This window comes from Vulpes lagopus, chromosome 8 (genome assembly GCF_018345385.1).
Source record: "Vulpes lagopus strain Blue_001 chromosome 8, ASM1834538v1, whole genome shotgun sequence".
Classification (NCBI taxonomy): Eukaryota; Metazoa; Chordata; class Mammalia; order Carnivora; family Canidae; genus Vulpes; species Vulpes lagopus.
Window position 1 is genome coordinate 37,572,927 of NC_054831.1, and position 16,412 is coordinate 37,589,338.

General features: G+C 40.9%; 1 protein-coding gene across 1 annotated transcript in view; it reads left to right on the top strand.

Moving 5' to 3' along the window:
- The window catches only part of LOC121496476 (phospholipid-transporting ATPase IB-like), a 593,036-nt gene that overhangs the window by 432,034 nt on the left and 144,590 nt on the right, over positions 1-16,412 (top strand). Inside the window, exons 31-33 of the mRNA XM_041764812.1 lie at positions 6,517-6,578; positions 7,015-7,071; positions 8,494-8,601. Coding sequence (XP_041620746.1) covers positions 6,517-6,578; positions 7,015-7,071; positions 8,494-8,601 — 227 coding nt within the window. The remainder of the gene's footprint in view (positions 1-6,516; positions 6,579-7,014; positions 7,072-8,493; positions 8,602-16,412) is intronic.

Genomic DNA, 16,412 nt, shown 5'->3' on the forward strand with positions numbered 1-16,412 from the left:
ATAAATTTTCTCTATGTGCATACATAGCTTTGGAAGCAGAAAGAATTGTTTCAGTTACAGTCCAGGCATTTGAGTTGTAAAAATTTGTTTGTAAATTAGTTACTTGAAACTTGGAATACATCTTCACTCTTGGTGTTAATCAAATAGTACCCAGTTGGTGTAGTACCTCCTTCAAATGTCTGCAGTCTTGAGAGGCCCAGAGAGCAAGACGGGGAAGAGACACCCTGTTCATATTCTGGAATAAGGGCCACTCTGAACCAGAGCAGCTGAGCATTTTGAGGCCAAAGGGAGGGAAAGGGAAAGCAGGAGAAATTTGGCATATGCTCTCCAGCTAAAATTCTTGGCAGGTGCCTGGATGTCAAGGGAATGGTACCCCTCCACCTCATTGCTCCCTACTGAGTCATATGTGAGTGAGGTGCCTGTGATTTGTAATTCAGGTGTTCCATGGATTTTTACTTCATTAAAAATGCCCACATAAGTTCACCCCATCTGTTTTCTTGATTATTAAATCCTGTCTTCTCTGACTGTACCATACCATGCTATATCTTTTTCTTCAGATTTTGCTTTCTGTCAGAGCCATTTCTGGATGCATTTATGTGGTTTAGCTGGGTCATGATGTAATGCTTTTAATGAGCATTTAATTGAAATGGCATCTTTATAAAATGTCACCAACCTAGCCCTTTGGAATATTCTGAAGTAAGTTCCTTGATCATTCCATCTGCTCAGAAAATGAGACATACTTTCCTTACAAATCGTGGGTTTTCCCACAAATATTTTCAGAGAGGTTTTTTTCATGCAGCATTTTTGGACTGTCACTACTAATGTGGAGGGTCCGTGTGGTTTTGTCCCAGTTGTTCACAATCATCTGTTTTAGTGACTATTTTTAAACCACATTTGGCTAATCCTGCTTTGTGCTGGCCCCTGTATCCAACCAGATCTTGCAAATAATTTAAGTCTGGAAGAACAGTGTCATCCGCTGCTGTGGGTCAGTGGATTCTGAAACCCTAGCGTTATGTGGGCCTCTAAAAGAATGAGCTGACTACCTGGGACAGTCAATTTAACACTTTTGATGATATAGTAAACACCATCATTATATTGGGTTTTACATCACATGAAGCCACAGTAAAATCATTCTAGATGTGACTCTCTTTTATCAAAGTAGATGGGGAATATTTCCTACTCTTTTAGGTTCTTCACTCTATGGAAACCTTCCTGTAGACTTTGGGGAGATGCATGCCCTCCTCTCTCATCTCATCTTTCATCTGGGTGAATCTGATTCTCAATTTGCAAAAGGCTGACTGGTCCTAGTTCAGTTAAGGGCCAGCTGTTCTAGTGCAATAGGCAGATTAATCCTTACCTCTCTCCTTGCTTATTTAAGCCTTTGTGTGCTAATGACAGGTTACTGTTAGGAAGTGCTCAGCATCATGCTGGTTAAGATAGGAAAACAAAGGTTTGGTGAGATCATATCTCTCCACTGCATTTTTGACGGTTCTCTCTTATGAAGGACCTTTAGAGAGCCTTGCCAGGTTTGGCCCCTGCCCCCTCACCATCCTGGCATACACCACCATGGTCCCACTCCACCTTGCTCACCCCTCCACCTGGCTGGGCGGGGGTCCCCCTCCATGCCTTTATGCAGGCTGATTTCCTCTTTCCGTTCCTCCCAAATAGCTGTCTATACCACCCCATACTGCTTTGTGTGTAGCAATGTTCTCACTCTCATTTACACAGATGGTGATCAAATAATATTCTGAAAGCTGGCTGAGGGAACTCGACCACTCATCTGGGTTTGAGGGTTACTTTTTCCCTTTCAAAAAAAAAATAAAAAAATCACTTGCAGTTTTAACTATCTGATTAAAATAAAAACAGCTCAACTATAGAAAAGATGTTTTCCTTAGTGGATTGTTGGATTCCTAACAGTGCCAGTAAGTTTAGGCAAAGTGGGAAGAAGTCATTTGTCAGCAGCATGCTTCAGGAAAACACTGGACAGTCTAAATGGGCTTTTCCATATTTGAACTACCAACAAGCTATAGCCCATTGATACATTCATTCACAAATGTTTTCTTAGGACTTCTCATCTTTTCTTCAGTAGTATGTTATTGGCAAGATTTAACAAAGACGATGCCCACAAGTATTCGCTTCTAACACAGATGAAATATAACCCGCAAGAGAGCAATCCACTCCATGGGTATTTCCCCAACAAGGCGTGCAGAGTGAGGATTTGTGACTTGTATAAGGGATGCTATCTTTCTGAGGCTTTTGGCGGTCCCAAGTTGGTTTAGGGGTTTTTCCTTCATGGAATAATTCCTTTCCTGATGGTATGAGTTTGGAGTGGGGCAGGAGGTACTCTTTCCTCAGCAGAAAACAAGAATGCAGTCTGAGTTATCCTTCCAAAACGATGAACAGAAATAAAAGGTTGATCCTGTCTTCTCTAAAAGTTATTTTAAGCGAATTCAGATGACCGCAAGTGTAATCATCGTATTTTAAATACCAGAGTAAAATGCCAATGAGCATTTTACTCTCTTGACAAGGTGGAAATTAATGCATTAGAAAACACTAGAAGCTACAGTTGGAAAATGTCTTTTAGTCTTCTCTGCTTTCTCTCCACGCCAAGTTGCCTGCAGAGTGTTCAGCAGTCTTAAAGGTCCCTATGGAGGTCCTGTCGTCCTGGGTGAGCTCTCAGAGGCCCACAGGTAATCCCAGAGTTGGCCCACTTCTAAAGGCCATCTGGCCTTGTGGGTTGCCTCACTTTGTGCTAAAGCCTGGTGCTGTTCCATGTGCCCATGGTGGGACAGCTAGGTGTTGCCTCATCCTCTCCTAGTCTGACCAGAGAGAAGAGGGTTCCCTGGTATGTTAGACACTTTCCCTTCAGGGTGTTTTCTGTATACTTCTATATTTCCAGTTCCTCTTTTGTCTTTCTGTCATTGCTTTGGTTCTCACACCAGGCGATTTGACCCCTGGGAGACATTTGGCCATGTCTGGAGAAGGTTTTCGTTGTCACACCTGGGGAGTGGGTAGTCCTAGCATCTGCTGGGTGGAGGCAGGGGTGCACCAAGCATCTGGCAATCCGCAGGACAGTCCCTCACAACAAAGAATAATCAGGAAAAGTGTCAGTAGTGACTAAGTTGAGATCCTCAGGACTGATGAAGTGCCCACCCTAACTCAGGTTTTGGAGGTTGCTACTGTTTCTCAGGTCTGTGCACTGTGCTTATTTCCTCTGTGGTCACAGAAATCTAATTTTCTGTGTTTTGACATTTCAAAGGCGTACCTTTTTTTTTTTTTAAGATTTTATTTATTCATGAGAGACACAGAGAGAAAGAGACAGAGACATAGGCAGAGGGAGAAGCAGGCTCCATGCAGGGAGCCCAATGTAAGACTTAATCCCGGGACCCTGGGATCAAGCCCTATGCTGAAGGCAGATGCTTGACCACTGAGCACCCAGACATCCTGCAAAGGAGTACTTTTTAATATAATTTTTTTTCCTCTCCAAGTTTTCTTTTATTCTTTGGGACCCATTTTTCTAGCTCAGTAATGAAAACAAACTCTTATTTACAGTTCTTTACTAAGTGCATGACCTTTTTCATGTCATTTAACTCCTCTTGCTGCCCTAGTTTTCTTATCTAAAGTATGCAGGTATGTTTTTGTATGTGCATTAGCCAACATTAGAAATATTAGTACTAAAAAGATATTCAAAAATTGTCAAGTCATGATTGTAAACTTTGATTTTCAGTTTGGTCTCATACCCCTTCTAACTCTAACATCTGGTCAGCACTGACTCTGGACTCTGTTGGGGCTTAGTGTACATAGAACTTCAGGGCACTCAGGTCTTCATCTGTGAACATGGGCTGAGACTAGGAAATCCACCCTGAACTAAAGTGAACAAAAAAAAGATCTGAAACTTTCTGATTTCTACCGCTACACACCCTGATGTAGCAGTGAAGAGAGCAGACCTTGTAGTCTTAGAATTTTCTGTCTTAGAGGAACTTTGGTGATAATTTAGTCATTTTACCTAATAAAATCCCCATCTTATAGATGTGGGAAAAGACTTAGAACCAAACATTTTAAGGAACTAAATAATGGCAGAGCTGGAACCAGAGGACAGGGCGTTACAGTCTTCTAACGCTCATTGCTGGGATTTTTTCCCCACCAACTTGAGTCCTTCTTACCACCTAATTTTTCTCAGTATACTTTTGTTCCTCTCTTAATAGCATCATGCTTCTTCCTTATCTGTTTTTCCAATTGTGAATTTAAAGTGTTGACCACTTGGTACCAAGTTTTAGTGTCACTCTTTTAATCAGTATTCCTGTATTAATATGACCAGAATCAGGTAAATGCTATCACTGTTGACCTAGGTAGGTACTCAGGAAAAAAACTTTAAATTACCATTGATTCCTCATGTTCTTTTCCACCCCACATCCAAATCCTAAATCCTATCATCTCTACCTTCAAAATATGTGCCAATTCCTATCACTTCTTTCCACTTCCAACATAGCCACTCTGGCCTGCAATGTTCAGTAGAACTTTCTGTGACGGTGGAGATGTTCTGTATCTGTGCTGTCCCATACAGTAGTTGCTAGCCACCTGTAGCCATTGAACATTTGAAATGTGACTAAGTGTGACTGAGGAACTGATTTTTTTATAGCAGTTTTATCAATACATAATTCACATACCCTACAATGCACTCATTTAAAAGGTACAGGTTCTGTGGTTTTTAATATATTCATGTAATTGTGCAACTGTCACCTTAATCAGTGTTTGAGTGTTTTCATTGCCCCCCAAAAGAAACCCCATAACTATGAGCAGTTGCTTCCCATTTCCCCCCCACCAAAAAAATTTCCCAGTTCCTGACCATCACAAGTCTACTTTCTTCCTCTGTAGGTTTGCCTATTCTGAACAGCTCAAGAAGTAGAATTCTACAATGGGAATCACAAAAGATGGGCTTTTGTGATTGACTTGTTTCATTTAGCCCAAGTTTCTCAAGGTGCACCCATGTTATAGCATGTTTCAATATTTAATTCTTCTTTATTGCTCAAGAATAGAATAATAAGCGTTTTGAACTTTTTCCCTCCTTCCCTTTTAATGACATTCTGCCGGATATTCAAGTCTCTTCCCTATGCTTCAAGGTCATTCCTTTGTAAGTCAGTGGCCATCTCTCTCTGTTCTCCTTGGATAACTCTTATGTTCCCCAACAGCAGTCCCATTAGGTGTATAACTAATACAGCCCGTAATGTTGCTTTGCAGTTCATCTTTCCTTATAGTCACAAATTTACCTACTAGAATCAGGAGAAAGGCCATGCCCTGGAGCTCAGTCTATGGCCCAACAATGACCAGATTCTGCCTATTATGCTACGTGGTCATTTTGGTGTTTTAGAAAACTAAACAGATCTTGAATCTTTAGTTAAGAGTCAGATTCTTCAACAAGCAAATGTGTAAATCAGGCCAAATATGTATGTATGTATGGCAGCTACTGGGTTGGAAATTCGAACACAAAAATCCATATAATTCTTGGCCTGTAGGCCAGAAATCTAAATTTGATTATAAAAGGAGATTAGCAGTGTCATCTAAAGAAACCATTCCTGATATCAAAACAGGCTCTGATCCCTCAAGATAATAATCAGACTTTTCACAGCAGGCTAGTTGATGGAAGTTAGACAATTCTATTAAAGCTCAGCCTTAGTGATTGTTTTATACATTGTAATAATCATCCTTAAAAAGAAAAAAGTGGAAAAGATAAAATTAAAGCTTCAAAATCCTAGTTTGTATTTTCTAGATGTCTCACATTAGATTGTTTGCATTCTCCCAATTTGTAGACTTCAGAAGTTCTTGCAGTTGCATATGAGAACATGAATAATGAATATCCCCCCGTATTTTCTGAGTTCAATAATTATGAATTGATTTGTATTAATGTAGTTACCTTCTTTTATTAGCCTATAGTTCCAGTTTGCAAAATAAATAGTAAATAGTAAAAGAACACTCAGAAAAAGTCTAATATTGTTATTAATAAGGATAGATTATTATGTTCTTACTCTTCTCTTTGTTTAAACTAATCTTTATAAAAATGTAAATTTCAATACAGTTTAAGTGTTTGGTTCAGTTTCTTGGAAACCTGATTTTGTTTGTTTGCTTCATTTAGAGAAAATATAAGATGAAAAAATTCGGTTAGAAAGAAGAGGCATTAGAATGACAGATAATGCAACTTTTGAAATTCCCCTACAATTTGTTTTTTGTTTTGTTTTTTGTTTTTTTATTTATGATAGTCACACAGAGAGAGAGAGAGAGAGGCAGAGACATAGGCAGAGGGAGAAGCAGGCTCCATGCACCAGGAGCCCGATGTGGGATTCGATCCCGGGTCTCCAGGATCGCGCCCTGGGCCAAAGGCAGGCGCTAAACCGCTGCGCCACCCAGGGATCCCTCCCCTACAATTTGATAAATGTTTCTAAAGTTCTGCTTTTATGTTCTGAACAAAACAGGTTACAGTGCTCTTCCCCAGAAGTTAGTAATAACTTCTTTGTTTTTCAGATACTCCGTTGGCCAGTGGCCATGCCACAGACTATTTATTTGTTGGAAATATTGTTTACACGGTAAGTTTATCTCTCTTTTTACGGAACCATTCTTAAGTGGCATATGTGTGGGCTCTGCCTCTGGAAACCTTTTATATAAGGTCTTCCTTCATATTATTTGTTTTAAATCTTTAAACTATGTAGTGTAGATTCCTTAAAGCTCAAAATGGTTGTGAAATGCTTACCCTCATTCCCTAGCAGAGATTTGCAGAGTCCAGATCTCTGGACAGGTGATTGATTACCAGATAGATCACCCCATTCTTCAAATGACAGTTTCACATCTACCTGTGAAAAAGGCAACACTGAAGAAGGTGATTTTCCCCAATTCTTTCCAAGCTAAGAAAAGCACAAAAGTAACTCCCACTGCCTCTGGAGGGAGACTTATGATTTCTCCTGGAAAGTAAAAATAAGTCACCAAGGATAATACATTTTCCCCAATTCCTGTTTGTTTTCACAGTATGTTGTTGTCACTGTGTGTCTGAAAGCTGGTTTGGAGACCACAGCTTGGACTAAAGTAAGTTTTCTCTGGAATTGTTTCTTTATCCACTATAGATATTTTGATAGCATGAATCTTTTTCAGCCTTGGGAAACCAATCAGCACTATGTAGCTATCTCATTTAAATTTTGCATGTAAAAATTGTCATTTGATCTTTATCAGGGCAAATTTGCAATCCAAAATTTTCTGATGATTCATTTGCTTGGCACTTACTAACAGCTCTAAGCTATTAACAGTCCTCTCATTTCAAATGTATACACATGTTGTAAAACACACACACACACACATACACACAGAAAATACAGAAGGACAAAAGGGAGAATATTTAATTTCCATAACTTGATAGACAAGAGACAGTTACCATTAATGCTTTTAACATTATAGACTTTGCTCCATGTGTGTATTTTTAAGAAGATAGTGCATTTCAGAACATATAGTTTTGTGATCCTTTTTTCAGTTAAAAATATATCATGAACAACAACAAAAAAATATATCATAAACATTTTCCAATTTTTCCATACCTTAAAGTATACAACTACAAAATCTTTGTTCATGATGAAGGAGTATTAGGTTTGATCAGTATCCCATCATTTAATTATTCCCCAATTTTAGACATTTTGCTGATTTGCCACATTTCAGGGTCATAACCCATGTTTCGTTTTTGTCTATCACTGCTGCTTAAATAGGATCCTATATCTATGCAGGGAAGGTGAGGGAGAAGGCTGGAGATGAATGTGGAAATAGGGAATCCATTAAGTGACAATGGCAATTAATCCAGAGGAGAGGTGATGGTGGCTTGGCCTGGACTGTTACAGGAGGAGGTAGTGAGAAATGGTCAGAACCCAGAGGTATTATTTTTAAAAAGCTAAAAGACCTTGATGATAGATTATATCATGGAGTGCGAAAGAAAGGAAGAAGTCAAAGGTCATCATATTAAGAGAGCAAAGGAGAAAAAGCCAGCAATTCAGCAGATTTTTAAAGGATTGTTAAGATGTAATATCCAGCCCAGATTTGTAAAAAAAAGTTCTTTGGAAAATGAAAGTAATAATTAAAGTCTCAATAAGTAAGAACATCTTGTTCTTTCTGTCCATTCAGTGCATTCTTACTGGATTCAGGAAACATAGCTCCAAGTTAGAGCAAACACTGGTGAGGAACAGCAAGGGGCTGGCTAAAACTGTGGGATGGATCTAGAAGGTCAGCTGAGGTGGTGAAAGCACCTGGATCTTCAGGGTAGTTTGCAGCCACCGGTTCTTTGAATTCATCGTGTAACATTTTGAGACAAGATAATTACAAGATGGAACCTTCCAATGGCTGGTGACTAGTCAAAATATTCCCATAAAGAAAAGTGGCCTGGCCACAGGGATTCTGCTGCAGGTGGAGTTCAGGTGGCTCTCCTGTACTAGCAGAGAAGCCCCACCTGAGTGTGTGTTTCCTTTGCAGTTCAGTCATCTGGCTGTCTGGGGAAGCATGCTGATCTGGCTGGTGTTTTTTGGCGTCTACTCAACCATCTGGCCCACCATTCCCATTGCTCCAGATATGAAAGGACAGGTCAGTGCTACTAACTGTGAGTGGGCTTTCCCTGTCTCATGACACCAAATGAACTTCAGGAGTGGTTGGTGTGGCCTGCTTCCATCAAAATCCATCAGAAGGGAAACAGACCAAATCAAAACACCTGGAAGAGGTTGTCTTGTCCTCAGACATGGCATTTGAAATTTTAACTATTGGATATTATCAATTTAAATCGTCTGACCTACCTGGTACATCCATATTTCCATAATGAATTATATGTTAATTACACACAGTTCTGTTGCATACAGGTGGTTTCATGGCCCTTGGAAAACTGGAGATGTTTGAATTTTTCACAGTCCAATGACTGATGATGGTGGTTGTGAGGTTAAGTGTATTATTATGCTCTGATAATTAGTCACCTATGAAAGATAAATCTAACAACTCTATTAACCAGATCATTAATTAACCAGACTATCTCATTATTCATCACTTGAGCTAGAGAGGCTGAGACTGAAGACCGATATACTCATTTGAATTTTTTTAGTATTTTCTTTTCTTTTGTATTATCTTTATCCAGTGCTTGAGACTGAGCTATCAATAGTGACAAACGGGATCTTTGAATCCCCCTATTGGATCTGGAGAGGAGTTTGACAGTCCCAGGTTGCAAACCATCTCAATTTACAAATGGAGCTATGCAAGCCCAAACACTGTAGGCCTACCCCATAGACCCCTATTTTGGGATCTGCCCATAGCCAGCACTGTCCTAAGACCCTGGGAAGTGGCTGCCCCAGGCTCTGTGCTTTGGAGGCCCCTGAGCTGGCCATCCTTGGCTGGGTATGTTTCTCTTCACAAGATGAGAAGCCCATGGTACAAAGAGCCAGAACCCTCCTTCTAGTCCTTTTGCTGGATTCTTAGGATCTTAAGTTTCCTTCCCCAACAGCCACAAAAGCCCACTTCCCAGGCCTTCCTGGTCCTCTGCCCCAGATTCAGGCAAGAGTGAGCACCCTTGGCCCAAAGGGCAGCTAGTTGCAAGGACATGCATTGGGCCAGTTGTATGTTTGTATCTATATACCCACCCCCATTTGCATGAGGACACTCATACTATGGAACAGAACCAAAAATAAGAAGAGAAGGTCAGGGGCTTCCTCTGGTGGTGTTGCTCTAGAAATGTGTATTTTAGGGATGGGCCTGTGCATGGCACATCTGGCTATCACCTTAGCCTCACTCTGCAGAAATAAGCCCAAACTGCTGGGCCTCCCCAACTCTAAATATATGTGCAGCAGCTGTGTCATGTGTGACAATCCAGGGGTGGCACTTCTTGCCTTTTTCCCGTGGCAAATCAGTAGCTGACATAGCCCAGGGTGTCCTGGACCTCCTCAAGCATGGGTGCTGGGCAGGACAGACACACCCATGTCTGCAGAAGCAGACAGGTGTGTCCCCTGATGCATCTACACTGTCTGGAAGGAATGAGGACAAACCCATAACACACTTTGCAGTTCCTTTCTAAACGCAGGTGATAGAGGAGATTACAGTGCACTGAATGAGTTGAGAAGATTGTGGAGCATTTAAAGAAATCAGTTCTATTTTAAAGCAATAGTGATTCCCATCAAAGTGGAGAGCCTGCCCTTGGAGGAGTGGCCCTCATCGTGTTGACCATCAAAGAGGAATCGTCTCATTCCTGGGAGGGCTCGTCCCACTCTCCCACTCCAAGGCCCAAGAGGTCCTACAGCAGGCTACCCAGTGCATCTCTGAAATGCTCGTGATTAAACACGGAGGGAGGGAGGTGAGCCGGTCTTGAAGGAAACAGCACCTCCTGCCTCCTTGCCTGGATGAGCCAGAGCCAGAGCTGCTCTTCTCCGAGGGCCCCGGGGCTTCCCAGCGAGCTACCGAGCTCACTTTGCCCGGAAAAGAAAAAAAAAATCCTACTGCAGTCAGTTTTTTACATGAGAGGAGAGTGACAGCCGGCAGAATGGAATCAGTCCCTGTGTGACTGGCCAACAGGACCCCTCCTGGGGCCCTCAATAGAGAGATGCTCTAGTGTGCACCCTCTGTGTGCATTTGCAGCAGCAGCAGCTCTAATTCAATGGTGCGCGAGCGAGGCAGGTCTCTGACTCTCACTCCAAGCGAGAAGTCACTTGCCAAGTGCAGACAGGCCACGTCTGCAAGGCAGACACTACTAAGGAGCCACATATTCACTATCCAGGTTGGATGCCGGTCCATGGGGTGTTAGGGTTCAGCTTAATGGTGAAGTTTCTGTGGTTGGGGACTTTTTGAACACATTTAACAAGGTATTCCTACCATCCCATCCCAAAGCAAAGAAATGGTAATATCAAGTCACATTTCACTTTGGTATAAAATTTTTTTATTTTTTACATATTCCCTGTCATTCTGACTTTTTTGTTTGGTTGGTTGGTTTGCACGAGGCAAATGGTGTTTTGAAATCGAAAATAGCTGACTGAGACTGAGGTTCTCATTAGACGTTGAATGAGATGATTAATGTAGTTAATACCCCCAGGACTTCCAAGTGGATATTCTGCTGTCTCCGTGTAAAGAGTTGTTTATTATCACTAGTCTTCCTCCAAAGGAGACCTCTTAGTGGGGACAGGATATCAGAAAACAATGTCAGAACCAACCGAACATTCTTTCACCCAGTGTCTGCGGCCCAGTGGTTCATTCATTCTTTAAACATTTTTGAAGAAGCCCTTACATGGAGAGTGGCCAAAACTAGCCTGAGGTCTCCCAAAGACTTCCTTCTGCCTTAGGAGGAATTACAGGCTATTGTAAAGAAAGATGGGAGCTGGGCTCAGGTACAGGCAATAACAGGGCTTCTTGGGATACTGTTGAAAACCTGCCCAAGCCATGGTCATCCCTTTCGTTTAGGTTGGTATTATGAACTCAGTGTTTATGTCCTCACCTCAAATTCATGTGTTGAATCCCTAAGCCCCAGTGTGATGGTATTTGGAAGTAGGGCCTTTGGGAAGTAATTAGGTCATCAAGAGGGTTTGTGCCCTTATAAGAAGGGGCTAGAGAGCTGGCTCCCTCATTTTTTGCCATGTTGAAGATAACAATGAAAAGTTAGATGTCTGCACCTGAAAGAGGGTCCTTGCCATTACCGGACCATGGCAGCACCCTGATCTCAGATGCCCAGCCTCCAGAACCATGAGAAATGAATGTCCGTGACTGATAAGCCACCCAGTCTATGGCATTTTGCTACAGCAGCCCAAGCTGAGACAGTTGGTGAATGCTTAGGAGTGAGGGGTACTCTGGGAAAAGACTATTTTTATTGTTGTTGTTGTTGTTATTGGATGTTTCCAGTGATTCATATAAATCATTTTTTTGTAGTTCACAGAGCAGTAGGATTTTGGCAAATGAACACAGTCCTTAGGAGCTTTAGAATTAAACTAGTGTCTAATGGCAAACGGCATTTCTCACTTGGGAGCCCGAGACAGACTCCCCACACAAAACATTCTGTCTATTCATAACATCTTCAACTGTTAAAAAGATGCATTGTTTCTGCTAGGGTTTCTTAACGGATTTGGTTAAATATGTCTTTCTTTGTCTCGTCCATTATATCTGGACTCTTTCTCAAGAAGGAGAAGGCAGGTTTTCCCTCCAGGGCACAGGAGGAGAAGGCTCTAGATGAGAGTGATTTTCCACTGTCAAAGAGTCTTTATCTTCCCTCCAACACCTCATGATATGATACACAAAACCCAACAAGACAGTGAGCCAAGATGTCCCAATGGAAGTTTCTGAAATCAAAGAAGTCTGTGTACTTCCTCTCCTGAAAGTATGCAACATTGGTGGGATTTTAAGGGACACCTGTTTTTCCATTTTTCTAGGTCCAAGCTAGATCTAAAGTGAATTAAAAACTCAAGTTGTGTCAATCCTGGTTAATGCCAAAGTCCCCTACCAGGGAAAATATGTGCTGATGTTTTTCCATAGGGGACCATATATTTTCTTTCTCCCAATAGCATAACCATGGGTAACAAGCATCTCCATAATGGGTCCCCAGAGCCAGTGTTTGAAGGTAGAAAATTAGAAACTTCATTTAGCTTAGAGTTGCCTGCTGAAGGAGAGCTTTCAATTAGAGAGATGAGTAAAACTATCTAAACCTAGATCGGGAAACATATTTATATTTTCTTCACATATTTCTCAAGGCTTTTTGACTTGAGTATCTGAAGGGATGCCATCTCATTTGAAGTCTGTGTAAAAGTCTAGAGACCTGACCCAACTAGCTTTGCAACCTTTGGTAAATTGCTTAACCTATGTTAATTTCCTTATCAGCAAAGTCAGGATAATATTACCCGCCCCCCCCATTATCTCAGAGGATGTGTTTCAGATATAATAAGAAAACCTGAGGGAAATAGAAAACACGCCTGATCTTTTTCATGGAGTAACCAATTATTTTTGAACTTTTACAAATAGAAATATTGTGACTTCAATTCCTAATTCTTTTGGCCAAGAATTTTAACATTGTATAGGTTCTAGATATGCTGTTTCTCAGTAAGGTCCAGTGACCTACCTGCATCTGAGTCATCTGGGTTGCTTGTTAGAAAACAACCTTCTCCCCACCCAGAGAATATATTCTTGCAATACACACACACTCACACACACACACACACACACACACACACACACACAGAACCACAGTCCCTGGGTACATAGCCCCAGCCTCTGAAAGTTTAATAAACCTCCAAGCTATTCCTCCCTTTAATGTTTGAGAACCACTGCTCCAGAACACCTAAAATATTACCCTATCGCAGTGTTTGAGTCATGCAGGGTGTTCTAGGAGAAGATGGTATATTGAAAATATTCACAGATGATTTATGTCCTCTGAGCAGTGGTTATGTAAGAGATGGCAGGTATCTACGCCAGTGACTGCTTGAAGGCACCTAGCTTTCTAAATAGAGAATTCTACTGAAAGACATTACATCGTTCACCATGGAAAAATATTCCTCATCAACTTTGGTGTTTTTCCTTTAACGTTCTTTTCATTGCTAGTAAAAAAGAGAGGAAAAAACTTTCACTTCAAAGCCTACAAACTGCTAACTCTGTCTGCAGTGCCAAGCTCTAGGCTCCAGCCAGTTTCTGGCATATGACAGGCTTTCTTTTTTTTAATCCTAAAGACAGGAATGGGTTTACATTTGAATTTTATACTCACCCTTGTGTATACAGTACAAATCCCAATGGACTAAAAGTACACAGAAAGAGGAGTGGTTGCTGCTTGGCCATCGTTGGTCAAAAGGATCCACTACTTTTCTTCCCTAAGTGACTCCTTGCTCCTGGAATTTATAGCCTGGTAAGATCTCAGGCCCAGGTATTTTCCACACCAAATGTAAAAAGAGGGGTTTTTGTTTCCAGGTGGCATATGCTCTGGGAGATGAGAGAGGAGAGTAATGGCCCCATGGATCACCATCTTTGCTCAGCTGGGGTTCCAGGACATCTCTGTAGGATAAAGTCTGACCAGGGTCAGGAGAGGACTTGTGCCCAGGTTAACCTTCCTGGTGTGAGATATGGTTGTTTCACCCCTAACATCCATCCTCTACCACCTTTTCTGAAGGGGCTTAGGATGTAGTCAAATACCAGACCTTGTGTAAGAGACCCAGCACCTTTGGGGAGTCATTTTCACCTCTGACTCCAGGGGAGAGCTTGATCCCAGCCCCTTCTGTAGAAAGTGATTCAGAAACCTTTCAGGAGACACAGGAGACATTCATTGGCTTCTATGTCAGAAGTCCATTTGCTCCTGAAAGAAGTCCATCAAAGAGATGGGCTTCTCTTATGTGTAATGTAGTTGCTACTGTGCTGCCCAGAGCTGTTCAATTACATGGAGGGAAGCTACCTCCAGTGTCTTGCTGCTGCCATGAAAGATGTGATCTAAAAACAAAAAACAACCAAAGTCTCTTATGTGATTGTTGAACCACCAAAAGAAAATAGCCTCAAGTCCCCCCCGACCCCACACCCATGCTTCTTGCTGCCAGTCGTCTGAGTAGCAAGTACATAGGAAAGATATGCCACCCACACATAGATGTTAAGATGTTTCTTTTATAGTCATCAGCATATAGTCAATCAAGGAAATAGGTGCTTTTAAAAAAAAAAAACAAGCTTAAGGGTTAATATTATATTATACTATAGTATTATACTATATTCAAAGTTGGGAACTTACAGATTTATTTAAAGATATGGTTAAAAAAAAAAAAAGTAAGATACCCAGCAATAAACCTAACCAAAGAGGTAAAAGATCTCCAAAAACTTTAGAACACTTGTGAAAGAAATTAAAGAGGACACAAAGAAATGGAAAAACATTCCAGCTCATGGATTGGAAGAACATATATCATTAAAATGTCTATACGACCCAAAGCAACCTACACATTTAATGCAGTCCCTATCAAAATACCACTAGCATTCTTAACAGAGCTAGAAAAAACAATCCTAAAATTTTTAGGGAACCACAAAAGACCTCGAGTAGCCAAAGCAATCCTGAAAAAGAAACAAAACTTGAGGCATCATGATTCCAGATTTCAAGCTATATTACAAAGCTGTAGTCATCAACAGTATGGTAATGCACAGAAAAAGACACATAGATCAGAACAGAAGAGATAATCCAGAATCAGACCCGCAACTCTATGGTCAACTAATCTTTGACAAGGTAGGAAAGAGTATTCAATGGGAAAAAGACAGTCTCTTCAACAAATGGTGCTGGGAAAACTGGATTGCCACATGCAAAAGGATGAAACTGGACCACTTTCTTACACCATACACAAAAATAAATTCAAAATGGATGAAAGACATAAATGTGAGATAGGAAACGATCAAAATCCTAGAGGAGAACACAAGCAGAAACCTCCTTGACCTTGGCCGTAGCAACTTCTTACTAGATACATCGTCCCAGGCAAGGGAAACAAAAGCAAAAATGAACTTTTGGGACTATATCAAAATAAAAACTCTACACAGTGAAGGAAATAATCAACAAAACGAAAAGGCAGCCTATGGAATGGGAGAAGATATTTGCAAATGACATATTAGATAAAGGGTTAGTATCCAAAATCTGTAAAGAACTTATCAAACCCAACACCCCTCCACCCCCCCCCCAAAAAATAGCCCAGTTAAGAAATAGGCAGAAGTCATAAACAGACATTTTCCCAAAGAAGACATACAGATGGCTCACAGACATATGAGAAGATCTTCAGCATCACTCATCATCAGGGAAATGCAAATGAAAACCACAATGAGATACCACCTCACACCTGTAAGTGTGGCTAAAATTAACCCAGGAAACAACATGCTGGTGAGGGTGCAGAAAAAGGGGAACCCTCACACACTGCTGGTGGGAATGCAAACTGGTGCAGCCATTGTGGAAAACAGTGTGGAGGTTCCTCAAACAGTTAAAAATAGAAGAACTACCCTGTGACCCAGCAATTGCACTACTATGTATTTAGACCCAAAGGATATAAAAATGCAGATTTGAAGGGATACACGCACCCTGGTGTTTATAGCATCATTTATCAATAATAGCCAAACTGGGGAGAGAGCCCAAATGTCCACTGACTAATGAATGGATAAGAAGCTGTGGTTTTATATATATATATATATATATATATATATATATATATATATATATATATGCAGTGGAATACTACTTGAGCATCAAAAAGAATGAAACCTTGCCATTTGCCATGGTGTGGATGGAGCTAGAGAGTATTATACCAAGTGTAATAAGATAGAGAAAGACAGTTATTCTATGATCTCACTCATATATAAGATTTAAGAAAGAAAACAGATGAACATATGAGAAGGGAACCACTGGATTGCCACAGTGGTAGAGAGGGGTAGAGAGGGAAATAAACCATAAG